This window comes from Rhinopithecus roxellana, chromosome 1 (genome assembly GCF_007565055.1).
Source record: "Rhinopithecus roxellana isolate Shanxi Qingling chromosome 1, ASM756505v1, whole genome shotgun sequence".
NCBI lineage: Eukaryota > Metazoa > Chordata > Mammalia > Primates > Cercopithecidae > Rhinopithecus > Rhinopithecus roxellana.
The window spans coordinates 189,720,452-189,748,068 of record NC_044549.1 but is presented as its reverse complement, the minus strand read 5'-3'; the positions used below and the strand labels follow the sequence as shown (position 1 = coordinate 189,748,068).

At 41.5% G+C, this 27,617-nt stretch overlaps 1 protein-coding gene across 13 annotated transcripts in view; it reads right to left on the bottom strand.

Annotated features, from left to right (window-relative positions):
• The window catches only part of ZBTB38 (zinc finger and BTB domain containing 38), a 115,282-nt gene that overhangs the window by 69,449 nt on the left and 18,216 nt on the right, over positions 1–27,617 (bottom strand). For 3 of the 13 annotated variants that reach the window (XM_030934740.1, XM_030934734.1, XM_030934753.1), the window contains 3 exons: positions 26,347–26,412; positions 8,805–8,909; positions 6,953–7,117 (listed from right to left, as the gene is read on the bottom strand). In XM_030934740.1, coding sequence (XP_030790600.1) covers positions 6,953–6,973 — 21 coding nt within the window. In that variant the 5' untranslated portion in view covers positions 6,974–7,117; positions 8,805–8,909; positions 26,347–26,412. Of the gene's footprint in view, positions 1–6,952; positions 7,118–8,804; positions 8,910–9,683; positions 9,942–10,390; positions 10,904–26,346; positions 26,413–26,528; positions 26,844–27,225; positions 27,260–27,617 lie in introns of those variants that run through there. The other 10 variants (XM_030934765.1, XM_030934769.1, XM_030934746.1 and 7 more) reach the window with 9 other exon arrangements.

Sequence of the window (27,617 nt, the reverse complement as noted above, 5' to 3'; positions counted from 1 at the left end):
CAGAAAAAAAAAAAAAAAAATAGGTCATTTTTAATGTAAGGGAGTTGCTAGGATTGGAGGTAAGACAACTATTTAAACTTCATAAAAGGAAAAAAAAAAAACCTCAAGAAGTATTTTCTAAAATAGAGAAAGGCGCAAATCTTATCAGAAACGCATTATATAGAAAAGAAACTCTTAAAAGAGATTGTTCAAATGTGACAAAAAGCTCTCAGTTTCCTGAAAATGTCAAAAACAAAAACAAATATTGACAATACTCTAAATATCCAACAGACAGGGTAAGAACTTCACTTAGAAGCAAATTTCCATTTAGGTAATTTACCGTGCTTCTGTGCACAAAGTTGCTTTACACTGTGTAGTCACTGAAGACACTCCAGAACTGCTAGACCTTCACAGGAAAAATTTTAAAGGTCAGGGTTTTTTTTTCTTTCTCTAGTTAGCACAGCACTCCGGGGCAGCCAGTTCTCTAACGTCTGAGTAAAACCCTACACAGGGCTTCATTTCAGTGCCACGTCATGGCTTTTGCAGACTATCTTCTTGCCTCTGCTTCCTCAAAGTGGTCCTTCTGTCCCCTCCCATTAAAGCAAAGGTGGAACTTGCATTAATCCAAGAGAAGGGCTGAACACACCGCAGAAGGCATGGTTCAGCCACAGGCGCCGGCTAGGGCTACACTGTAAATCTCTTCCACCAAAGAGCATCAAAGACCCGCACGGAGACCTTGAGAAACCTTGCTCTTTGAGCTCAAGTCAGGGACTAGAAGACCAGACTAAATAGGTTTAAGCAGGGACAGACCAGAATGCTGAGTAGGTTTTTCAAAAAGGGAATCCTCATTTAGGTGTCTGGGAGCCAATCACTGTGCTATTAGAACTAATTGGAAATCTCCATGCTTACACGAAACGCACAAAAGTATGGGGAGACTGATCTGAATATGCGGGTCTCCCTTGCCTGGCAAGATAATAAATTCATCTTTGTTTGGACTGAATTGGTGGTCTTATTATCTAATTGTAATCAACTCTACAAATAGTCAGAAGTTGTTCTAACACATGAACAGGAAAAATAACATATATAAAACAGGGCCTAGAAACAATATCCAACTCACAAAGCAGGAAGTGACAGCTCATATCTGTCTCACCTTGCACAAAGCCTGCCTTCATGGGTTGCTGAAATAATCCCAGGATACCCTTCCAGGACTTAAATAGCCACTGGAGTTCTCACTAAAATGCATCCTGGTATGAACACTCACAGTAGTGGCCAGAAAAACTGGTGCGCAAGCTGGGTCTTCCTCCCTCCCCGAGAAAATGTTTAATTTCTTTCCATATTAAGTTATAACATAGCTTAGGAATTTTCATTTACACAAAAGAGGAGAAATGTTTTTGTAAGATGGAAAACAACCTTCTGCCTCTCCCAGGTCAAAAAGAAATTTGCTTGACTATCTTAATTGGCAAAAACCCAAGGGCTCCAACTGGACCGGAAGCTTTGCATCATGGTGTCCTACTGCGTGTGTCTGCTGGAAGTCCAGCAGATGTCGTGGTCAGCTCGCTCTCATGGGACAGTGCCAGTCCTTCTTTAAGCTTTGCTGCTGACTGCCATCTCCTGCTTTTCTGATAATCCGCCTGTTTCTGGCAGACTGGGCCTAGGACAGTGGGTTCTGTTCCCGCTTTGCCACTAATGATGGGGCCTTGAGCAAGTCCTAAGACTTCTCTGGACATTTCTTTCCTTATCTGGAAGGCAAAGAGGTTGGGCTAGTTTATTTCCCAGGTTCCCTATAAGCATTATATTTGAAAACCATGATTCCCAGCCCATCCCAATCCTTCTGTAAGAGTCTTCATTCCCTCAAAAATGGACAAGCTCCCACCCTTAAATGCATGCACTTTCCTCAAAAGTGTAGAGGGTAAAGGCAGAAGCCAAAGTCTGGCTAATATCGGCATATCTATGAGGACAGGAGGGAGCTGCTACATTGAGACCCCTGGGAGACCTCAGACTGAGTCCCTGCCCCTGCTTGTCCCAGCCCCTCTGCTTTTCTGCTCGAAAGAAAATGAAGTACTACACCTTAGAGCCGGAAGGAAACGGCCATCATTGAGCGAAACCTTCTCTGGTTACAGGTGAGGAAACCAAACAAGCAAAGTCATGCTGGGAACAATTCCTAGGCCTCCCCTCTGGATTCTCACGGATGTCTTTCTTCTCACCCCAACCCAGCCCTGCAGGGGCTCTGGGCAATTTTCCTAGCCCCCTGTAGAGTTCCTCAGGGCCTCAGAGGGTAATCAACAAACATTTACTTAGCCCTCTGGGCAATCCCCCAAGGAGTAGTTTTAAACTTCAAACTGGTATAGGCTCTGGGAACGTTTAACCCAGCACAGTGACAGTGACAGCTATAGCAAGACACAAATTAATTGATCTGATCAGTGTGGAACTCCATTGGTATTTTACTCTAAAAGAAAAGTTTGCAGCAGCACAGACAGTAGATAAGGATAGGTTAGGGAGATAGGGAGGCTCCATGAGGCTGGGGTTCTGATCTCCTACCTGGCAGGTAGTTGATACTACGTAAATATTTGCTGAACAAATTCAAATTTGCACATTATCTCTGCTCCATTTGCTTCCTATCAAAAAGTCTGAGGTTACAATAATATTAAGGATGAGGATCTCTGAGCCTCTCAAGTTAAAATCAGGAACAGGCCGGGCGTGGTGGCTCAAGCCTGTAATCCCAGCACTTTGGGAGGCCGAGACGGGTGGATCACGAGGTCAGGAGATCGAGACCATTCTGGCTAACATGGTGAAACCCCGTCTCTACTAAAAAAATACAAAAAACTAGCCGGGTGAGGTGGCAGGTGCCTGTAGTCCCAGCTACTTGGGAGGCTGAGGCAGGAGAATGGCATAAACCCAGGAGGCGGAACTTGCAGTGAGCTGAGATTCGGCCACTGCACTCCAGCCTGGGTGACAGAGCGAGACTCTGTCTCAAAAAAAAAAAAAAAAAAAAAAAATCGGGAACAAACACCGGTTTCATACTCTCACTTTGTGGCTGGGGAGGCAGCCCAGAGTGTGGAGAGAAGAGGCTGGCCTTGTGAGTCAGACAGACCCCAGGGTGTAAAAATCTCATCTCAGGACGGGCATGGTGGCTCACGTCTGTAATCTCAGCACTTTGGGAGGCTGAAGCCGGTGGATCACCTGAGGTCAGGAGTTCGAGACCAGCCTGGCCAATGTGGTGAAATCCCATTTCTACTAAAAACACAGAAATTAGCTGGGCATAGTGGCAGTCACCTGTAATGCCAACTACTTAGGAGGCTGAGACAGGAGAATCACTTGAACCTGGGAGGCAAAGGTTGCAGTGAGCTGAGATAGTGCCACTGCACACCAGCCTGGGCAACAAGAGTGAAACTCCATCTTAAAAAATATTAAAAAAAAAAAAAAAAAAAAAAAAAAACTCTCATCTTTACAACCTTGGCTGTAGTTGTTGAGTTTCTTTTTGCTTCACTTGCCACACCATGTTGTCTGAGGTTCTAAAAGATGGCAAAGATAATGCATATAAGGTATAGACCTAACTCCATGAATGTCAGTTCCATCCTCTTTCCTTGGAGCTGTGGGTATAGACAGAGAAACTCTGTTTCTAGGAAAGGCTCCAGGCCATCAGCATCCTCCTCCAAAGAGGCAAACCAGCAAAAGGATGCTGACATCATTTTAAAATGACTCAATATAGTTTTCATAAATATATTCCCACTAAGTCATCTTATTTCTAAATTATGTGTAGAGAACATAAAGAGCAATTCAACATACATGTCAAATGTTTTATACTTTCCATATCTAAGTTAAACACCAAACATGTCTATATACCTCAATCCTTTGTTGTGAATAAACAAAGAGAGGAGCTAGAACTAGGAAGAAAAAAAGGATACATTCTTTTTCTCTCTCTCTTTTTTTTTTTCTTGAGATGGAGTGTTGCTCTGTCACCCAGGCTGGAGTGCAGTGGTGCAATCTTAGCTCACTGCAACCTCTGCCTCCTGGGTTCAAGTGATTCTCCTGCTTCAGCCTCCCCAGTAGCTGGGGCTACAGGTGTGTGCCACCATGCCTGGCTAATTTTTGTATTTTTAGTAGAGACAGGGGTTTTGCCACGTTGGCCAGGCTGGTCTCTAACTCCTGAACTCAGGTCATTCATCAGCCTTGGCCTCCCACAGTGCTGGGATTACAGGCATGAGCCACTGTGCTCGGCCAAATTATTTTTTCATCTATAAAATGGAGTTGGGATAGATGAAGAATATGAACTTTAGCCTAAAAATTAAGTGACTTTAAGATGCAGAGATTGAGGGAAATAATATAATGACAGAGATGTTTATCTACCAGCAGAGTCATGTAGAATAATTTAATGGCATGACTGTGTAGTGTTGTCACTATATATATTGCTAACAAACAAGTGACAGTGGTTTTGCAAACTCTGGCCATGGGACAGGGTGTCATCACTTATTCCAGAGAAAAGAAACTGGTTTGCAGGCAGCATGTTACACAGTACTGTGATCACACAGCAGAGAGCAATGAGATGATGCGGGGCAGGAGGGTGCAATAATACCACCATTCCCTGACTCTCTGGAAAGTATTTGCTTTTATCTGATTATGCATATAATCCATTAACATTAATGACATAAAAATTTTGAGCATAGACATATCTCTGGTAGAAACAGGATTTGAAACTAGCATCTCAAATCTCAGGTTTATCTCTTCCTCTGCTTCACAGAAGTTGGTAATTGTTCATCTTCATCACCAGCCATGACAGTGCTGTTTAAAATGCAGATTCCCTTGCCCCACCTGGGAATCTACATTTTGACAAGTTCCCCAGGTGGATTCTTGTCCATACTAAATTGATGGTCACTGGGACTAACCCAGAATAAATCAGTGGTAATAGGAGGTGTGTGCTTTCCATGATAAAATTAACAAATTAAGGCCGGGCGCGATGGCTCAAGCCTGTAATCCCAGCACTTTGGGAGGCCGAGACGGGTGGATCACGAGGTCAGGAGATCGAGACCATCCTGGCTAACACCGTGAAACCCCGTCTCTACTAAAAAATACAAAAAACTAGCCGGGCGAGGTGGCGGGCGCCTGTAGTCCCAGCTACTCGGGAGGCTGAGGCAGGAGAATGGCGTAAACCCGGGAGGCGGAGCTTGCAGTGAGCTGAGATCCGGCCACTGCACTCCAGCCTGGGCGATAGATCGAGACTCCGTCTCAAAAAAAAAAAAAAAAAGAAAAAAAAAATTAACAAATTAAAATGAGTCTTTAAGATAAGGCTTTATGTGTAGATGCACATTATATAAATTTATATATCTATACAAGGTTGTGAGGGGAAGGGAACCAATATTAATTAATTGCCTGCTACGGTATAAAGAGATCCTGACCAAATTATATATTAGTCAGTCTTCCAAATAATCCTATATGAGTTATGGATGGAAAAAGTCAGGCTTAGAGAGAAACTCTTCTAAAGTCACAAGTCTGGAAAGTGGCCCAGCTAGGTTGTGAAACTAGATTTATCTGACCCCAGTCTCCTCATTCCATTGTACTAAGCTCATATGCACGTGAAAACACGCAGACACGCATATGTCATACAATAGCCATATGGTAAAAGGCAATGGAATTACATTATTGTTAGAAACTTTTTGCATCAACAGAAATGTAGTTTTTAAAGGACTCATTCTATTAAGGGATATTCTTTAATTTGTATGCTGACAACAGAATACAGTGTATGACTACTATTAAAATCACATTTAACAGCTTGAATTTTCATAATCAGAAACATGTTCAGAAACATAATCAGAAACATGGGACTTGCCAGGGACAAATTTAAGAGTGATTCTTGATTTGTGTAAGCTACACACTTATGTAAATTAAACCACTTAATATTCATCATATACGTCATATTACCTTAAAAAGGAAAACACCAACAATGTAACTTCGCACTTGTCAATCCAAGAGTCTTCCTAAGCTCATCCCTCACCTTCCAGGGTCTGAGGTACCTGGCTCCCTCCATTGGGAACCTCCTTCCGCTGGCTTCTGGAGTTGCGTTCCTCCATGGTTCTTCCTTACTATCTTGCCAGACTTCTATCTGCCTCCCTGGATCTTCCATTCTTTTCTCAAAAGGCTCCATCCATCCTCAACCATTTTCCCCCTATATTCTCTCTCAAAAATCTCTTTTCCCGTCTCTTGATATTCTCTCTCAAAAATCTCTTTTCCTGTCTCTTGACTTTTTGTTATAAACCAAAGACTCCCAAACGAGCCCTGGCCTTCCTGTGGAGCGCAAAGCCCCCTTCTGCCTGGGAGACAGCATGCTTCAACACTGCAAACACAGCACCTCTAAAATGCAGCTCCTTACCTCCTTCTGAGTTTCTTCCATGGGTAGTACCGCTCTGGAAATCGCAGTGTCAGCTTTAGCTGTTCCTTCTCCACTGACACATCAGATTCTGTCAGTTCTTCCCTCTGCATCTGTTCCTTTCCCATTTCATTGTTATCAACCATTTCAGGCCTTTCCTGCCCCTCTTTTTCCCTGGTGGGTCATAGCAGCTTAACTGGCCTTCTGGCCTCTAGTTTCTGCCCTGCCTGTCCTCCTGATCTCCCCCAAGCTACTCACAAGAGCCTGGTCCTGAAGCACAACCAAAACACTCCCCTGTTCAAGTATCTTTAATGACACCTATTGGTTAATGCATTCACATTTCCTAATTGGCATTTAAGACTGTATCATTTGGCACCGAATGTTCTACAGTTTTGATGCCTGTATATAGACCAGTTCTAACTCAATTGGACTTGACCCTTTTCCCTGAATATGCTCCATGTTTCTCCATCTCCTACTAGTCCTCCTATCTCAAATGCCTCTTCCCCGTTCTTTTATTGAAATGCCACATCATTCAAGGACTTGCTTAGGTGCTTTTTCTCAAGAGCCTCTTGACTGTTAGGGATAAAAGGGACCCCTTCCTCCTCAAATTACCAAAATATCTTCTTCTTGCATTTATCACATGGTTATTTCTGCATATCTTCTTTCCTCAACAGAGTCTGAGAGCGAAGAGACCAGATTTTTGTGGCAGTTGAATTCTCCATTCTCTCTAGCACAGTCATACTTGTAGTAGATTGTTGTACAGCATTCATAGAATACCTTAAAGTTTACAAAGCATGTTCATATTCAACATCTCATTTGTTTTATTTGGGGATTAAGTTGTTACAGGTAGCATTCAGGTCTTGCGATTTGATTTCTGTGGCTTATTGCAATTCTTAGAGCTATCTCTAATTTTCTACCTTATAAATTAAAGAAACATATTTCTTAAATTACTTTACTTTTGAATACCCACAGTCTTCTGTGGCCTACAAAGCTAAGAGAAGAGAACGTTTCAAATCAAACAAAACCCCCTTGCCAAACTGCTTTTTCTTGGATTCTGAGTTAAATGTATAAATAAAAAGGCCTCTATAAGCAGGTAACAAGAATGACAAAATCAAAATTTTAAAGAGAAGTGTGAAATTCCTTTCTAAAGATATTAAGACTTTTTAAATGGCTTTCCTATATATCCATTTGGAATTCTACGTACGGGTCAATCTCCAACATCCATGAGCTGCCGTTCCAGCATATTAACAATAGAAAATTGCTAACAGTTGAACAACAAATTCTTTGCTAAGAGACTGGAAATGACTAATACGATTGTAAAAACAAATCTGTCTGGTCTTGAGTACCCAAGTGCCTTTTAGAAGCTCAATAAACATTTGTTGATGAAAAATAAATGAATGAATTCCGTGAAGGCCTTACTATCATTTATAAATTGAGGGCATAAGTTTTAATAGGTGGGCGGAAGTATAGATTTAAGTGGAGAAAAAAGAAAAATTGAATTTAGAGGTAGAAATTTTGGTATGTCTATGACTCTGGTCTGTCCCTGTGATGGACCCCACTCTGCAACTGCTGGAGAAGCAGGGGAAGGAGGTGGGGGTGAATGGCAAGCACCATCCACCCTACCGTGCTTCTCTGGAATCAGGCTGCAAGCTCCTCCAGGATGGTCACTTTGCAGTCCTGGCACAGTGCTGTGCCCACAGAAGGGACTTCATACATGTAGTATGAGATGCAAAGCCCTCCATGACCTGTCTCTATTTTCACATTTCAATCCTTTACACCTATTCTTCCTCACCTCCTAGGGCTATCGTGAGGGGTAAATAAAAAATACTGTGCTTAAAGCCCTTCACACACTGCCTAGCATACACACGCATACAAATGCTTGATAAATGGTAGTTGTTATTGTCACCATCTGGGACTTCGTATATGGCTCCAAGGTAGAGCTTAGTGTGTTGGGCCGTCAATACTTGGCTGCGACAGCTGCAAGTGTCCTGGGGATGGTCTCTTCACGTTTGTATACTTGGTGCCTAGCAGAGCGCTCACTCTGGCTCAAGCTGGCTACGTGACTGAGCAACGAAGATCCAAGGTCCAGTCCTGCCTTGACCCCAACTCACTGGGTAACCCTGAAGCGTCATCTAAACTCTCTGGGCCTCAGCAATGTCAGTGCATCCTTCCAGCCTAGGGAAACTAGAGATCTGTGAAGAGACATGTAGAAGACTCCAGAACAATTGCTGACAGAACTGGAATGAGAAACCAGCTGTCCTAAAGCCTTGATCTCCTAGTTCCCCTTCATCACGGGGGCTTCACATATCCAGTCTCCCAGTAACACATCACTTGAGTGTCCATGGTCACTTTGTAACCCCAAAACTTGATGGATTGCTGTCTTGAATTGTATACCCTTTGGGAGTCCCTCAGAAAGACCATTTCCTATCTCATGTAGACTAAGGAGAGACGCGAATTTAGTTACCTCAGTTAGAACGGACCAGCTTTAACAGAGTTAGATTCCTGTGCTTTGGAAGAAATCACTTGGAAATCCTTGGTTCTGAGTCCTCCATTTCTTCCACATCAAGATCTAAAAAGGAAAAGCAAAGTGCAGTGTCCCATGACTAGCTGCTAGGATTTGATGTTTTAGCAACAATAACTGCAATGAGCACATATTGAACACATAAGTCAAGCACCCACAAAGTGGTTGACATATGTGGTTTCGTGTTGTCTTCATAACAACCTTCAGATGTAGGGAACATTCCCCCATTTTACAGCTATAGAAACGGAGACTCTAATGGGCCACAGAACCTGTTCGAGGTCACACAGCTGGTTTATGTGACAACTAGGACTCAAATCCAGATTCAATTGATTCCAAAGCCTGGGCCATTAACCAGTAAGTCAGGGTTTTAAAAACTTTTCAGCCAGTGACCCACTGTTTTAAAAATTTATGTTATATAAACTGAAAACCAAAAGTCTCATAAGACAATGCTTACCTTCACTATGTGCAGTGCATGTTATTTTCTATTCTATTTTTCTCTGTATTGTACTGTATATTATATATCTTAAGAAGATTTCCAGTAGCAACCCACTAAACTGATCCCACAGTCTTCTAATGGGTCCCCCACTCTTGAAAAACACTACACTTAGATATAGCGCCTCACTAGCTGCTTCTCTGAAACCAGGACAAAACTCTTCCACATTTTTTAACCATGAGAATCTGACCAAGTAGTTGAGCTTCACAGAAGAAAAGTCTTTAACCTTTAAAATGTGTATAAGGCACTATAACACATATCACCTATAATCGATCCTTAGAAGGGATACTCAATTAGGGCCAACGTCCAGAATGGAATTAGGCACTTACCTACCGCAGTGCAGGAGTTATAAAGCGGAACCGCGGACAGACTAAAATCTCAGGTGATTTATGATGTACCCTACAAAAAAGTGGCTAACGGCGGGCGGTTGTGTTGTATGTTGTACCAACAGAGCAGACCTAACTACTGCAGAAGTAGGCGGCTGAGACTGCAAACCCCTGGGGGCAGGGCTCTGCCTTTGCACGTCCCGTTCAGTTCCAGGGTCTTGGTGTTGCATCAAGGAAATTATCAAGTTCCCGTAGGGTCAGGACTAGGGTCCGATTCTCAATCCAGGAGACGGGAGGTGTGACTGTCAACGCAGTGCCCGAGCCCGCTGGACTCGAGCCCACCACGTCCCCAGTCCCGGGAGCGCATTCCTCCAAGGCCCCCGCCCTCTAGCACAGCCGCGCAGTTGGGCCACGAGATGCGGCGCAACCTGCCCGCACTCTCCAGCCGAACCCACCCCGCCCCGCCCCGCCCCGCTCCGCTCCGGACGCGGGCTCCGGAGTCCGGGCATCTGCGGGCGCTTCCTCCCTGCGGGCAGCTCGGCTCTGCTGCGTTTTCGGAGCTCAACCCTTGCGAGGGTTTCCCCAGCTCGGCTTCCCGGCTCCCTCCAGAAGCGAGGTGCAGTCGGGCTGGCGGTGCCCCGGGCCCCATGCCCGCAGGCCGCGCCTCGCCCCGCCCCCGGCCCCGCGAAGACCCTGCAAGGGGCACTTACGGGGCTCGGCTCCTCAGCCGCCGGCTCGTTTCCCCGGGGGTCCATGGTGCTTCCGGACCCGTGAGTCCAGCCGCGGCGCTGCACAGCACCGCCCAGAAAATGGACGCCGGCGGCTCGGCTCTGCTGGCCCGGCCCGCCCCCGGCGCGGGGCAGAGGACGCAGCCCGTCCGGGAGGAGGTCGGCCCGACCCGCAGCCCTGCGAGCCCGGGGCTAGGGGAACCGTGGCGCCAAGGATCAGGCCTCAGGAGGGCGGCGGCGGGACCCACGAGGGCTCCGCAAGGCCCCATGCCTGACCCAGGGGCCAGCCGGGGCCCCCCACCAAGTAGGCAGCGGCCTCAGCCTCCTCGGAGAGGACACAATTCAGAACCTGCCGAAGGTCAACGCAGTTAGGACTCTGGGCCACACAGCCTGGTGACTGTCAGAACAAGGCCCCGGGCCGCAGAAGTGTCTGTGAGCTCCTGTTCCAGACTCTGCACACAGGATTCGCAGGAAGTCCGGTGCTGTTTCAATTGCATCAAATGCTCAAGAATAAGGAGTCACCTGTGTTTTTCCATGGCCGTCAAGAGAGGCCTAGATTGATTTTTCCCAACGTGGCGTAGAAACTATTTCACGCAAAAGACCCAGTCCTCTTCTTTAAATGAAGGGCCCTGGCCGCTGGCATCTTTCTTCCAAGATCCAGGGACTGCTCATTGAAAAAGTATTCAGAGAGGGCCTGCCACAAGCTGGCCATGTGGAGCTAATGCACGAATAATGGACAGGTGTTTATTTTTTAAAAATCGTCCATGTTCCCTTGTTTTGATAGTAGAGTCTTATTCTTAAATTTTCTTTTTAAAAAATTCAAGGGCACAGCTTAAAAAGATTAAAAAGCCAATTCTTTGCATAACTTACGTTTTTAGCCAGGAATCTACAGTACGTGCAATTCTGCGTCCCAGTTCCTGACCATGTTTTAAGAATGTGATCACTTGATGAATCGACTCCAATATTAAATATAAAGCCAACAATATATTTTAAATAATGAGGGAAAAATATATTGACTCCAAGTCAGATTAAAGAATCGTGTTATTTAAAAATAAAAGGAAGAGTTTTGAAGGCCAACAGTTTGGGCAACATGCATACACATGTATATTAGCATTTCCCAACCTCCTCAAAGCCAAGCACCCTTTATTCTTCCTCCATATGCCACATGTTCAGAAAGATCTACTCCACTAAATTGCATTTATTAAGTAATGATTCATCTTCCCACTTAAAACAAAAACAAAAACCTGCAATGTTTTTGTATATGCAATTGCCAATCAGAGCTTCCTCAAAACCTGAGCTAAGCTGTTGTTAATAGTGGATTCCAACCTAAAAAACTTGTGGTCTATTAATAATTGCATGTTTGTATGTTTCCACTGAAGCTTTTGGAAACTCTGAAAATTATTCAAAGACCTCCAAGAAAACTGAGACACATGGATTAGGAACCAGGGTTGGGAAGTGCTAGTATTCGGTATTGCTGTCTGTGTTTCCCCGTGACTGGAAGGTGGGAGGTGGTAAGGCAAGGCACAGTTCTACTTTGGATTCAGCCTGCCTGGGTTTAAAGCCCAGCTTTGTTGCTTACAAGGCCACTTTAGGCAAGTTAGCTATGGCTTCTTCATCTATAAAATGGGACTAATTTTAATATCAGTGCCTACCTTGTAGGACTTTTTAAGAATTAAATGAGATAATACATGTGAAGCATTTGCAAGAGTACCTGGTATTATGTAAGTGTGCTATGATTGTAGGCTGTTGTGGCTGCCGTTAGTACTGGAAGTATTCAGAGTTCTGAGTTCCTACCATCCAAGCAGTGAGAATCATAGCTACTGTGTGTAAAACAACCTTTACACCCTAGAAAATTTCCATGGGTAATCTGCCAGGGTCACATGGTGAGTGACATAAAGGGATTGAAACAGGTCTGACTCCACATCCACTTTTTTGTATTGTTAACATGTTCCAGGTGGTACCTTGATCAGACTCTGTCAACAGCTTGTTAAGGGTAAAACCGGCTCTGGGTTTCCTAAGAGGCTTAGCAAGTGAATGGGTCTTTACATCCACTTGGGAATTCACAAACAGTGGCATTTCTTTCTTATTAGCGCCAAATGTTTCTCCAGAACTGACTAGATTTCCCCAAATTGTTATTAATAACTAAAATATCACAGCAACAGTTTTAAACAACACAGTCTAAAAATTACATAATCAACCCGTCCTTCAAAATTTTCCATCCTTCCTCATAACCAGTCACAGATTCTCTCTCTTAATCATTCTTCTGAGTATGGGGAACTATCTGGAAATTTCCAGACAGGGCCCAAGTTGTCATAATTATTTTCTTTTCTGCAAAAGTTTATCATTTTCAAGACCACTAAACATGATGTGTTTCCTCTATCTTTATAATACTTCTCATTTCAATACATTTGCAAAAAAAAAAAAAAAAAAAACCAAAAAAAAAAAAAAAACCCAAGACTTTCAAGATTATCTCCTCTCTCAAATTTCCACCAGTTCTTCACCATTCCCACAGTATGGTTCCTGATTCTTTTCCAGGGGCCTTTTCTAGAAGGTTTTCCTACCTCATTCATTTAATCTCCACACTGATTTTTGTTATCCTACAACTGCCTGCTTGCACTTTCTGACTAGGAGTCTTGGCCAATTTAACACTTACTAAACTCTTCTCTTTAATGTTTCAATATTATAATATATTAAAAGACTAAAGTATCTTTTTTAAACCAACTTGCTGTCTTTGTTTCTTACTATTGGTTAGGAATCTGTCAACACATTCCAACTCTCATACTAGCAGCACTCTGTTAATTTAATTCATGGTTTTACTTTTTTTTCCTCTTTCCCTCAACCTGTGTTCTCACCAAATTCTATAACTCGGCCTCCCCCAGTTTGGCTGCTTATCACTTTCCCTTCAAGCACTTTAAGGAATTCTCTTTCCAAATCATTTTTTCTCATCTCTACTATGTTCTTGAAAGGCCACTTGTTGTGTGTGATGTGTGTGTTTGGTAGGAAATCTACCAAAGCCCCTGAAGAGGCAATGTTTAGAATAGAGGTGTCAACTTCCCATGCCTGTGGGAGCCAGGCAGATAAATGTGTGAAACTGCTTATGGGAAGTGGCATGAACTTTGGTCTGCAGGAGAATTCAAGTCCCACCGAAATGGGGTTGGGAGATGGGGAATGGGGATGGTGGCTCCCCAACCCTGGACCAATTGTTGCCAGGTGGCAGCACTTCGTAAGGGAGCCTGAATCAGGATTTTTACATAAAATCTATGAAATGTTGACTACTTAAAAAAAAAAGGAATATAAATCTGATCAAGTCTGTAGATGTAACTCCCAATTTACAGGAACTGTCTGAGATAGAGAAACACATAAAACAGCACCAAGGGAGGTAATCACCAATTTCAGATAGGAGGAAACTCTACTAACAGTTTCTTCAACAAAATTTTTACAGCAATAACAAGGAAAAAAAGAGGAGGGAAACCTATAAATTAAATAAAATTTAATCGTGTCAATTGCACTGTATGGACTTTATTTGGATTTGAGCCTTGAACAAATAAATTGGTTTTTTGAAAGATGACCTTTCATTTTTTGAATGCTATGATGTTCTGCTGTTATTGAAGAATGATTGTTCTTTGTTGGTGTGGTCTAGTACTGTGGTTATTTTTCTTTTTTAGTAATCCACATTTTAAAAGTATATTTTAAAAGTAATCTACATTTGTAAAACTTTTTATTTCAAAATACTTCAAACTTATAGAAGTGTTGCAAGAACAGTGCAAAAAAAAAAAAAGATTCCTGTATACTCTTCACCCAGACCTTCTTGAACCATATGAAAGTTACAGACAACATTCTCTTTTACCCCTAAATATTTTAGTGTTTCTTTTCGGAGAGAAAACCCTTTTTCTTAGAATATTTAGCTTTTAGAGAATCATACTAAATCATACTAAAATATTTAGAAATTATACAATGTCTGAGATTTGCTTCAAAATAATACAGAAGGAGATTTACATGAAACAAGATTGGCTAGCAGTTGACAATTGTCAAAGAACTAACAAGAAGTTCATTAAACTAGCCTCTACTACATATGTTTAAAGATTTTCGGCCGGGCGCGGTGGCTCAAGCCTGTAATCCCAGCACTTTGGGAGGCCGAGACGGGTGGATCACAAGGTCAGGAGATCGAGACCATCCTGGCTAACACGGTGAAACCCCGTCTCTACTAAAAATACAAAAAAACTAGCCAGGCGAAGTGGCGGGCGCCTGTAGTCCCAGCTACTCGGGAGGCTGAGGCAGGAGAAGGGCGTAAACCCGGGAGGCGGAGCTTGCAGTGAGCTGAGATCCGGCCACTGCACTCCAGCCCCGGCGACAGAGTGAGACTCTGCCTCAAAAAAAAAAAAAAAAAAAAAAGATTTTCATAAAGTTTTAAAAGGTTATGTTAATAAAAGTATTTATTTAAAATGATATAAAATGCTTCTGCTAGGATGTTAAGTAGACAAGCAGATACATAATTTGTCTACAAATTACTATCTCAACTATTAAAAAATACACCATGCATAAATAAAAGGCTGAAGGGATCCATGCCAAAATGTTCAACACTCCAAATTACCTCATAGTAGGGATATACTACTTTTATAATTTGAAAAAAAAAAAGTAGTATCATTTTAAAACCAAGAAACAAAAATATTGGCAACTCATTCAACTAAAAACATTGTTAGAAGTGAAACAAACACACAGGTGGACTGAATCTGGCCAATAGGGCCCCAGTTTACAGGTTTCCAATTAGAAAATGGACCTGCAAAACCCATTAGGTCCCTCAGGCCACATCTGGCCTGATACCTGTTTTTGTGTAGCCTACAAGCTAAGAATAGTTTATACATTTTTTACTTACTGGGAAAAAAATCAAAAGGAGAATATAAACATAGCTCATTTTATTGCACTCCATTTTATTGGGTTTGTAGATACTGTGGTGTTTTTTTTTTTTACAGGTTGAAGGTTTCTGGCAACCCTGCTGGAAGCAGGTCTGACTGGTGCCACTTTCCTAATAGCATGTGCTCACTTTGTGTCTCAGTGTCACATTTCAGTAATTCTCACAATATTTCAAACTTTTCCATTATCATTATATGTGTTATAGGCCCGGTGAACTTTATTGATAAATGTTTACGTTCTGACTGTTCCACTGACTGGCCATTCCCTACCTCTCTTCCTCTCCTTGGGCCTCCATATTTCCTCATCTACAAAAATACTGAAATTAGGCCAATTAACCCTACAATGGCCTCTAAATGTCCAAGTGAAAGGAAGAATTGCGCATTTCTCACTTTAAATCAAAAGCCAGAAACAATTAAACTTCATGAGGAAGGTATGTTGAAAGTCAAGACAGGCCAAAAGCTAGCCCTCTTATGCTAAGCATTTAGCCAAGTTGTAAGGAAAAGTTCTTGAAGGAAATTAAAAGTGATACTCCAGTGAACACGGAAATGATAAGAAAGGCTTATTGCTGATATGGAGAAAATTTGAGTGGTCAGGACAGAGGATCAAATGAGCCACAACATTCCCTTTAGCCTAAGCCTAATCCAGAGTGAGGCCCTAACTCTCCTCAATTCTAGGAAGGCTAGGAGAGGTAAGGAAGCTGCAGAAGAAAAATGTGAAGCAAGCAGAAGTTGGTTCATGAAGTTTAAAAAAGAAACTGTCTCCATAACATAAAAGTGCAAAGTGAAGTAAGTGCTGATGTGGAAGCTACAGCAAGTTATCCAGAAGATCTAGCTAAGACAATTGATGAAGGGGGCTACATTAAACAACAGATTTCCAATGTAGACAAAATAGCCTTCCACTGGAAGAAGATGTCACCTAGGACTTTCATAAATAGAGAGGAGAAACCAGTGCCTGGCTTCAAAACTTCAAAGGACAGGCTGACTCTCTTGTTAGGGGCTAATGCAGCTGGTGACTTTAAGTTGAAGCCAGTGCTCATTGACCATTATGAAAATCTTAGGGCCTTTAAGAATGATGCTAAATCTACTCTGCCTATACTCTATTAATGGAACAACAATGACTAGATGACAGCAGATCTAGTTTAGTGAATATTTTAAGCCCACTGTTGAGACCTACTACTCAGAAAAAAGATTTCTTTCGAAATATTACTGCTCATTGACAATATACCTGGTCATTCAAGAACTGTGATGGACATATACAAGGAAATGAATGTTGTTTTCATGCCTGCTAACACAACATCCATTCTGTAGTCCTGATCAAAGAATAATTTTGACTTTCAAGTCTTATTAAAAATATATTTCATAAGGCTATAGCTGCAATAGACAGTGATTGCTCTGATGGATCTGGGCAAAGCAAATTGAAAACCTTTGGGAAAGGATTCACCATTCTAGATGCCATTAAGAACATTCATGATTAATGGAAGGAGCTCAAAATATCAACATTACCAGGAGTTTGGAAGAAGTTGGTTCCAACCCTCATGGATGACTTTGAGAGATTCAAGACTTCAGTGGAGGAAGTAACTGCAGATGTGGTGGAAATAGCAAGAGAACTAGAAGTGGAGCCTAAAGATGGGACTGAATTTCTGCAATCTTATTACAAAACTTGATCAGATGAGGAGTTGCTTCTTATGGATGAGCAAAGAAAGTGGTTTCTTGAGGTGGAATCTATTCCAGGTGAAGACACTGTGAACTTTGTTGAAATGACAACAAAGGAGATATATAATACTACATTAATTTAGTTGATGAAGCAAGGACAAAGTTTGAGAAGACTGACTCTACTTTTGAAAGAAATTTCTACTGTGGGTCAAATGCTATCAAACAGTGCCACATACTAAAGAGAAATATTTTGTGAGAGTCAATAAATGCAGCACACTTCACTGTTGTTTTATTTTAAGAAATTGCCACCCCAACCTTCAGCAACACAACACTGTTTAGTCAGCAGCCTTCAACATCCAGGCAAGACCCTCCAACTGCAGAAAGATTGACTTGCTGAAGGCTCAGATATTGGTAGCAAATCTTAGCAACAAACTATTTTTAGACTAAGGCATAAACATTTTTGTAGACATATGGTATTACACACTTAAAAGACTACAGTATAATGCAAACACAACTTTTACATGCACCGGGAAACTAAAAAGTTTGTGCACCTTGCTTTATTGCAACATTTGCTTTATTGAAGTAACCTGGAACTGAACCTGTGCTATCTGAGGTATGCCTGTATTTCATGATGTGAAAATTATATGAAATGCAGATTTCAGAGTTTATAGTGAAGTTTTGAGACATAGTCACATTCATTCATTTCTGTATCTATGAATGATAGTATATCTATCATTATTACTATACTTAATATTACATATTGTTGTACTTAGAATTTCATCAATACAAAATTTATGAAAATTTGCTTTATCAATTGTTATACAAATACCTATGAATTATCTTCAGTTTTGCCTTGACCCACTGTTAAATTAAATGTATAGGAGGCCATTGATTTAGACTGGCTCCTGCACTAAGCCCCAAGAGACCAAACCAAAATGGAGTCACTCACGCTAAAGTTCCACATCACCAAACTGAAATGAAGTTGTTTATCTGACTTGAGAAATTAGGAGAGAGATAATAGGCCAATTTTAGTCAGAATAATGAAGAAGTCCCCTCTGCTTTAATCTTTATAAGGAAAACTACCTGCAGTAACCTGATGTTAACCAATCTGCTTTTTACCTAAGTTACCTTATAAAAACCAACTGTTCTGCCATGCCCAACAGAGTACCTTCCTATTTCTTATAGACAGCATGTTGCCTGATTCACGAATTGCTAATAAAAACCAAGTAGATCTTTAAACTCAATTTATTGAAAATTTGTTTTTTTCACGCCACAAAGCCTGAAGTATTTGTTGTCTGATTCTTTACAGAGAAAGTTTGTCAGCCCCTGGTTTAGAACTGGGCTTTCCCTGTGACCTCAAGGCAGCTTTAGTAGAAAGAGCACTGGTCTAGGAGTCACGCATGGTTTCATTCCACAACTTAACTCCCCGAGAGACCTTGAGAGGTCCCATCTTCTCTGGGCCACGGTTACCTCAAAGATAGAGTAAAAAGAGTAAAATCAACAAGGCAACTGAAACTTGTAGTTCAGATTCCCATAAGAGCTTAGCAGGAAGTACAGGGATGACGCAGTGCTAAATGCTGGTATGCCAGCCAGGTATGGTCTCCTGGAGACCAAGCGATTTAAACAATCAGAATATCCTTTGAGGATGGCTCCACAGGCCCTCAGACCTGGGGCTGGATAGGCTGGTGAAGGAAGGAAAAGGAAGGCCCTGGGGGTTCCCAAAGCAAAGTAGCATGTCTGCAGTGGGCAACCTGACTTTGGGGAAAATAATTTCCAAAATCTGCAGTGTACAGCAGGTATTTTGGGTAGGTCGTCGGTCTGTGCTTCGTAGAAGACCAAAAGCACCTGATCACACAACATGAATAAAAAGTCTGCTTATTTCATTTAATGTTTAATTCAGATCTAGTACAGGGACAGGGAGGAGGGTGGTAGGGGGTGGTGAGGAGTTGTGGTAAGGGGGCCCTCTGGCATCCTCAGCATGTAGAATAGGAGACTTGGGATAGAAATGGAAAGTTCAGGCTGGGCGCAGTGGCTGATGCCTGTAATCCCAGCACTTTGGGAGGCCGAAGCATGCAGATCACGAGGTCAAGAGATGGAGATCATCCTGGCCAACACAGTGAAACCCCGTCTCTACTAAAAAAAATACAAAAATTAGCTGGGCGTGGTGGTGCTTGCCTATAGTCCCAGCTACTCAGGAGGCTGAGGCAGGAGAATCGCTTGAACCCAGGAGGTGGAGGTTGCAGTGAGCCGAGATTGCGTCACTGCACTCAAGCCTGGGCGACAAAGCGAGACTCCATTTCAAAAAAAAAAAAAGAAAAAAAAATGAAAAGTTCATATGACCCTGCAGTAAATCACCTTTAAGGACATCAATCTCTAAGCGCTTCACAATAGGCAACATGGGGCAATTAAGTAGCAAGGCCAACATTATGAGTGAAGCCAGAGAGTACATCATAGCACCCAGTCTGTATGCAGTAGGCCTGCAACCTGCATTTAGGGTCTCTCCTGAGCCTTCTTTTTCTAGTTGCAACCCCTTCCCACTTTCTCCCTGGTACCTTGCTCCCCCAGCTCCATGGCGCAGCAGAGCGGCATCTCCTTTTGTCCCCCAGCTGCCTCCTGACTGCTTCCTTTGTTCCCTCTTTCTTACCTTCTGCATCCTCACCCTGCCCTGTGCTGCCCTCTCTATCTACAGCCAGCTCCCCATTTTGCTTCCCAGATGATCACCCCATTCTCTTCAGCATTGTTTCCCCAGTACCCTGAATACTTCAGAGAATCTTTCTATGGTGTAGTTCCTTCCTTTCCCTGTTCCAGGTTCCTCTCTTCCCTTCCTCAGTTCAAGAAACAAGAGAAAAGGAAAAATAAATAAATAAATTTAAAAAAAAATGACAAGGGCACTGCCCTTCTGGGATTTAACCACACTCTCAGCTGGTGGCTTTTGTTTTCTGGCTTCACTGGCTTGTAAGGCCCTCGGGGCAGGGACCCTACGTCATGCTCAGCGCTGGGGAAGGTCGGCAGGATTGTTAGGCTTTAATTAGAGCAAGGCCTCAGACAGGGTGGGAGATTTTAGCAAGCAAAAGGAAAAGAAATTTCAAAATATCCATTTGGCAGCAGTGACCACAGAGTAAGGAAGAGGATTGTTTTATTGTAGAAAGCATGTAATAAAAGCCTCCACTGCCTTTCATGAGCACAGAAAGAATATTTACGCTGGAATTTTTCAAACCAAACAGCACCAGAAAACAAACTCCCTCCACAGGCCAAATAGAGAGAGTGTAGACACAAGTGCTAGTCCTGAACCCTGAGCAGGAATTGCTGCAGAAGCAAGGAGGACATTAAGGGGGAAAAAATGCAAAATGAGTTATGAGATCAAAAGAGCAATTTTCTGGTCAATGAGACATTTAGGCTAAGGCAGTGGCATGCTGGGATCACCTAACAAAGACAATTGATTTTGCAACTGGTCTCTGATTTACCTGCTGTCCAGAAAACCTTCTGCAGAACAGCCAGCCATGGAGACCCCCCACTGTCAGCCAGGGAAGGTAAAAAAGCAAAAGCATCTTGCCTGCATCACAAATTCAAATTTTTGCATTTGAGGGCTTCTCAACTTAACATCTGCTCATGAATGCAAAAGTGGCAGCCGTTATTGAGGTCACCTGGCAATGCAGGCAGACCAGCTTGGAGAAGGGCAGCCAGACATACGGTGGCTTATTAGGAGCCAAGACATCTCGGGAAGGTGGTGAGGTCAAGACACAAAGTCCGAGTGAAGAACTGTCCTTGTCATCAGCTGAAATGCCCCAAACTGAGTGATGGCCTCCAGCGAACAGCATAAAAGGCCATTAAGAGAATAGCACGCCATTTATTTCTTCCTGGAACAGGGAGGATACACAATTGTGCTTGTCCATACAATGCTCTACCCTTGTGTGGGAACCTGGACTGCAGTTTCATAGGGGACCATGTCGTATTTCATTCTGCTTGGCTTATAGCAGTGTCTGGCACATAGCAGATGCTCAACAAATGCTCAAAGAAGTAAACTGAATTGTTGCAGTCCCCTTCCCCACTAATGGGCAGAGAGCCCCTTTACCACCAGTCCCCTTCCCCCACTCTACTACAAAGGAACTGAACAAGCTTGTCTTCATGTAGTGGAATGTTTCAGGACCTCTCAAAACCAAATGAAGTATAACATGCCAGCCAGGCCACCTCTACTGTGATAAGCAAAGTCTGCTAAGTAATGAATCAATCTTAAGAAGGTGTTTCTGAAATGTTTAGAAGCCTCAAAAGAGCCTTATCGTTTCTAACTCGCGTAGCAAACTTCTCCCTTTGTTCCCTGACCTTTGTCAACAGACTAACCTGAAAAGCATGAAAGAGTTCTGGTTCTTAAGAAGAATTTTTTAAAGAATGACTTGCTCTAATAGAGAAAAAAAAAAAACCTCACTAGTTCTTTAGAAAGCCACCAACAGGCAAAGATGTGTGCAGAGCTGAAGCATTTTAGCAAAACCTGAAAAAAACTTCACTCTGGTGGGAGGCATTTTAGGACTAAGACAATCTACTGGCCAGATGAGATGAGACAGACCTTTCCACCATTTTGCCTTTGAAAAAAATTCAATGACTATCTCAATGTTTTGCCATTGGTTTAAATTCTGGAATTCTTATGAAAAATAAAGCAAGAGGCTTCTCAGAAATTTCTCTACTCTGAGAGGTCTTTCTTCTGTGGATTTCTTGGGTTGACACTGAATCTGTGCCAGAATTTCATCACCACCTAGCACTGCAACATACTGTACCTTCTGAAGCAGTTTCAGGGTCATGATTGGGTCAAAGGCAATGACCCCATGAGTACCAGACTCTGGGAGTTAGACTGGCTAACACCAGTCACAGGGACCTGGGCCATCCTCTTACTGTAGGGGAAGCTTACCTAAATAAGCCTCAGCCCTTGAAGCTGTCAGAACTGGCTCTGAGACAGCAACATTTACACAAAGAAAGGAAAGTTTGAAGGCTGAGCATGAGCACTCCTCTGCCTGGTAATGCCCCACGTCAGATCTTCACCTGACTAGATTCTTCTCAGCACACAGATCTCCACTTAAATGCCACATCCTCAGAACATTCTGATCAACCATTCTAAAGTGGCTCTCCTCCCTAGAACCACATAACCCTCACTTTTTATATTTTTAATTAAAAATTTTTTTTTTTTTAGAGAAAAAGTCTTGCTTTTTTGCCCAGGCTGGAGTGCAGTAGTATGATTCTAGCTCACTGCAACCTCGAACTCCTGGGCTCAAGTAATACTCCTACCTCAGCCTCTCGAATAGCTAGGACTACAGGTACACACCAGCCACTATGTCCAGTTAATTTTAAAAAATTTTGTGGAGATGGGGTCTTGCTATGTTGCCCAGGCTGGTCTCAAACTCCTGGTCTCAAGCAATCCTTCTGTCTTGGCTTCCCAAAGTGTTGGGGTTACAGGCATGAGCCACCGTGCCTGGACTACTTTCATTTTAAAATTTTTAATTTTCCTCTGTGTACTCGCCGCCTTTATTTACTTCTATATTTTTGCTTATTCCCCTCCCCACAAGCACCCTCCTGGCCTCTGGAATATAAATGTGTGGACTGTTTATTTACCAAGAGAGCTGTTAAGAACAGCATTTCCCCTAGAAAGGAGCTATTAGAATGAACCACATGGTACCAGGAACTCAGACTTAGCATGACTTAGTACTAAAGAGAAAGTGCTAGATCTCTTTCTAGATTCTTCTCACATAACAGTGAAGAGGCTCTAAGTCATAGTCTGATTACCAGTCCATCTCTGGGGGATCCATGGAAATGGATGAGGTAGATCAATACCACTCTAGTATTATGGCAAGAGATGCAATCTTGGTATTACAGGATTATAAATATTATAGTATTTTATATTATAAATCATTCCAACAGAAAACCACATATTTGCCCATTTTGTTTTGGTGAGAACAGTGCAATTGTTTGCACAGTCTTCCTGTCGCACCTGCTCCGGCCTGCCCAGTAAAAATACTGGAGCCAAAAAGTGTAAATGGGTTCAGGATAGCTTTTCAAACAATGAGATGGGGTAAATGCCATCCTCTACAGTCATCAAGAAGCATTTTCAGCTACTCTTGGAAATTCAGTAATAATTGTAAATGGGTAAGTTTAGGAAAGCTTGGTGCCTTATCAAGATTGCTGTGAAATATGAAGGCAAAGTATTCAGGTGAAACACAACGAAGTAATATATAGTAATTATTATTCTGTTCACTGATTTATTTATTAGAATGACGATGATACGATACACTTCCCAACAATCTTATTTGGCTTTCTAGATCCTTGAATTGGGTTTAAAATTCTTTTAGGCAAGACTAAGAGCAACATAAGTGAATAATGCCACAAAAAAACCCCATTAAGTATGAAAATCTACAAGATGACGCAACCATGCTTGAGTTACCAACAAAAGAATCGACATTCTACAAAGAAGAAATACACTGTTAAATCTATCATGCATTCCTTTTAATGGTAAAACAATTGCATTGCATCCATCTAATCTTGTAATTAAGATTCAAATAGGTGCAAAATGATTGCTTTGTACTGGCCTATCAAAACAGAAGACATTGTAGTTATAAGCTTTCTGACTAGCAGTAGTGTTTTAATTATAAATGCCTGGCTCATTATTTGCTCAAGAGTGAATGACAATTAGCTTGATCCTATTGCAACTGTTAATGCTATTGGTATGAAAAAAATGGGCAATATTGAATCAGGTTTCTGATATTTCCCTTCAGTTTACAATCTTCTGATTGATACTATATTCAAAATATACTTAGTCATTTAAAGTCACAGACAAGAAGGAAAATGGCTCCCAACAGCCAAAAAAAGAAAAAAAAAAAAAAAAGGTGTTGCAGGAAGGGTATTTCATGGCAAGCCTGGAGAATAAAATCAGTATGAGATGAATCACGTTCTGAAATAATTGAACCAGAGAAAGACTCCAAGCAAAATATTTTAGTTGGCCACAAAACAACATGACAACAACCACCACCACCCTTCAGCCCATTAGAGAGGTTCAATTCTACGATAGTGCTATGGAATAGAATATTAGATAAACTGCTAGAATAAAGCAACCATTTACACAGATGGTTTTGAATCTCAATGTTCTTCACATCGAAGCAAACCTCGGGGAGGTTTCAGGTTTAGCACCATCTTCCTAACACATCTATAGAGATATTTCCACAAAGGTTCAGGGTGCACTTGTCATTGGAGGCGTAGGCTTGGATTTGGGTCCTTTTCTACCGAGAGCACTGAGGTTACCAATGGAGGGATCAGGGAAGGCAAGAGCACAAGCATTTTCTGATTCTCAGAATTTCTCAAATACCTTTTGTTTCAGTGGCGCTGGTGAACTTGTGATAATGAAACTACACCTCTGTACACAAACCTTGACCTGCATTCTGGAGCATATTGCAAAGAAAACCTTAATTTTGAAAGTACTGAGCACAAAGGAGGGAGAGAAAAGCTGTCACTGTGCAAGCTTTCTCTATATGTTTAGAAACATGGCTTAATTTTTAAGGCTTGAAGACCTCATTAAAACCATCTGAAACCAGTTCAGATTCTATATGAGAGGAAAAAGAACTGTAAATTTTTCATTAAACATTTGTTTCCTTTTTAAAGACATTCTTTTGCATATCTGTTATTGCATGTTGAAATACGATTTGGTTACCAAGGAAACAGGTTCTGGCCCAGTGTTAAATTTGAAACTAAAATATATTTGAGAAGTTAAGCTCAAAAGAAAGAGCTCATGAAATTATTTTGAAAAGTGCCAGAACCACAGCTATATGGTCTGCAATGAACCATTCTAGGGGCTCGGTTTCATTTAGTGAAGCTCTATTTCTGTTAAGAGGGCCATCTATATTTAATATTTCCCTCTTTGAAAATTGTAACTCCTCATCTTCCCAAATTATATACATAATATAATATATTCTTGTATATTACCTAAAATTAATTTTGGAAGCATATTAGTTTTTATTTTCATCTTTCATATAACACGTTTAAAGACCGCTTCTTAAAATTCAAATATTTTTAATGTTTCTTATTAAGCTTGTTTACGCTCTTTGAAATCATCTCCAGAAACCCATTTATTTTTAGTTTCAAGCTGAAATGGAGCTGAATCATCACTCTTTTCAAAAAATTCTTTTGTTGTCTAATGGCACCACACCTATCATATACATGATTTTTTTAAAAAAAATCTCCCTTTTATGGCAGAATCATTTAGTAAGTTTGTAAAAAGCTATACATTTATATACTATCTGAATAGCAGAGGCTATCCAATTAAAAACCCTCCCCCAAAAGATTACAACTGTCTTATTTAATTTTTGGTTTTTTAAAAGTCACATTCTAATGCATCTAATGTTCTTGCTGCATGGCTAAAAAAAAACTATAAAAACATGCAAATTTCAACCTACCTGTATGCATCACTTAATGCAGTGCTAGCATGACAAGACACTCAGCCATTTTTATGTAAAGCGATGGAGACCAACTGATTTCTCTGTCTTCTTGCTCACAAGTTTTAGATGCAATTGTCACATACACACAAAAATCATACGCAGAACAGCTTGAGTGAACTGTGATCACAGAACTGAATTTATCAACAGGAAAACAGGATTGAAAAAAGAAGTTTCTCATCCAAGGTTTCTCTGAGACTGCAACCAAGGAGGTGGTGTGTTGAATTTTTTTCCCCTTCCTCCTCTGAGAGTTCAAAGCTCGGAGCTGACCACTGCAAAGGCCACTGTCACATTTGCTGAAAATCAAACCACTGATACCAGCATTGAAAATACAAATTTGAGAACCCAAGTTGCTTGCACATGATGGAGTGCATAAGAGTTAAAAATAGAATCCACCTTGCCTCCTACCTGCATAATAAACATGTAAGTTTCAAGTGTTTAATTTGATATTCACATTAATTAACAATACAACATACATTATTTAAAAGACAGCAAATGCACGAAGAAAGGAGAGACACCATCTGGTAGCAGAGTTTTGTTGTTGTTGTTTTTGTTTTTAGGGTTTGTGGGGGGTTTTGGTTTTGTTAAAAAAAAAAGGTAAAATCATATTTTGAATGTGATGAAAAGCAAACATCCAGAAGCAAATGAATCGGAAATGAAAGGTGATGCTGAAATATCTAAGGCTGTAATGAGGCAAAAACAAGTCTTCGCTACCAGATGATATGGCATACAGAGCATTTACATACTCACATCTGAAATACTAGGCAACGTGTAATGAATTCTAGACACAGCATGCACACACAGCACAAGCACGACTAATCCTGCCTGCCATCTTAGGCTCGCAGAAGCAAGATACGTACTGCATGCAGCACACGAGCACTGGGGAAGGAGGAGGCAAGGGACAGCTCACCTTAAATGCAGTATCTGATTAATGTTGTAAGTGACATTGCATATCAGCCTCAGAGTCCTGGTTCAACTGGGTAGGAGGGAACAAAGAAAAATGTCATCAACTGGTGATGCAAGATGAGCCCAATCACTAAACACTGTTTAGCAAACTCCAAATTCTGCAACCAGACAGAAGGCATTTCATACACTTAAGCAGAGCTGCTCCACAATGAATGTGTCCTTCTGCTTCTGAGAATCAAACAATCCTTTTGCTAAGGAAGAAAATAAGCTGGAAAGAACACTCTTATATTCTCTTCTTGAAGAAAGCTTTCAATACAGTATGTATCTGGTCCGGGATGCATTTTATAGATTGTTAATTTTATAGAATTGCTAAGAAAAAACCAAAACTGTTAAGCTCTTGCAAAGTAAATAATAATTTTGATAAAGGGTATAGCATTTCTAGATTATTTTTCAAAACCCTAAATGGTGCCGGCAGGCTTGTAGAAGAATGCATGATCAGCTGTCTGTATCCGTGCTATAACCTTTAACCACGAGCAGCGTAAATGTATCCTGCTAAATGGATCTGCAGTACAGAGCGGCAGATACCGCCTCAGAATTTTATTAAAATATGAATGGATTTTTTAAAACTTGGAAGCAGAATAAAATCAGAACAGAAAAATAAATTGATGCTGAATTCCTCTGGCTGTATAGCTGACCATCATGAACGATAAAAGCTATCCTTAGGATACTGACCTAAATAATACGAAGACTTACAGCAGCATACTGTATGCGTTCAGAACATAGAAAATGCAAAATGATTTTTCTTCTCCCTCCCCCCCAAAAGCTAAATTTTAAAGTAACAAGCCATTAATAGGAATACCAAAAGGCTATAGATAGTACATACTGTAAGAGAAGAAATCGTATTGTGCTGAGATGCAATGTTTCTTTGTTTTACTTTGAGGCTTATTTTAGTTACGCTTGCATGATGACATTGACATCAGGAGGTCAGTGCTGACACCGGGTTGATATCCGTTTTATGAGTGAAATGTTTTCCGAAAATTAAATCTCATCTACTCAAACACCAAATTTCATGTCGTCTTCAATACCACCTCCCTACCCCCACTGCTCAAGATTGATGGGATCTAGTTTGGCGGTATATAATAAATTGGAATCACCTTCTGCAGATACGCCACTACGTAATGGTGAGGAATTAATTTTTTAAATAAAAAACCTTCAAGAATTCTTATGCACCCCCTTTCATTCCTTCCTATCAACACACACACACACACACACACA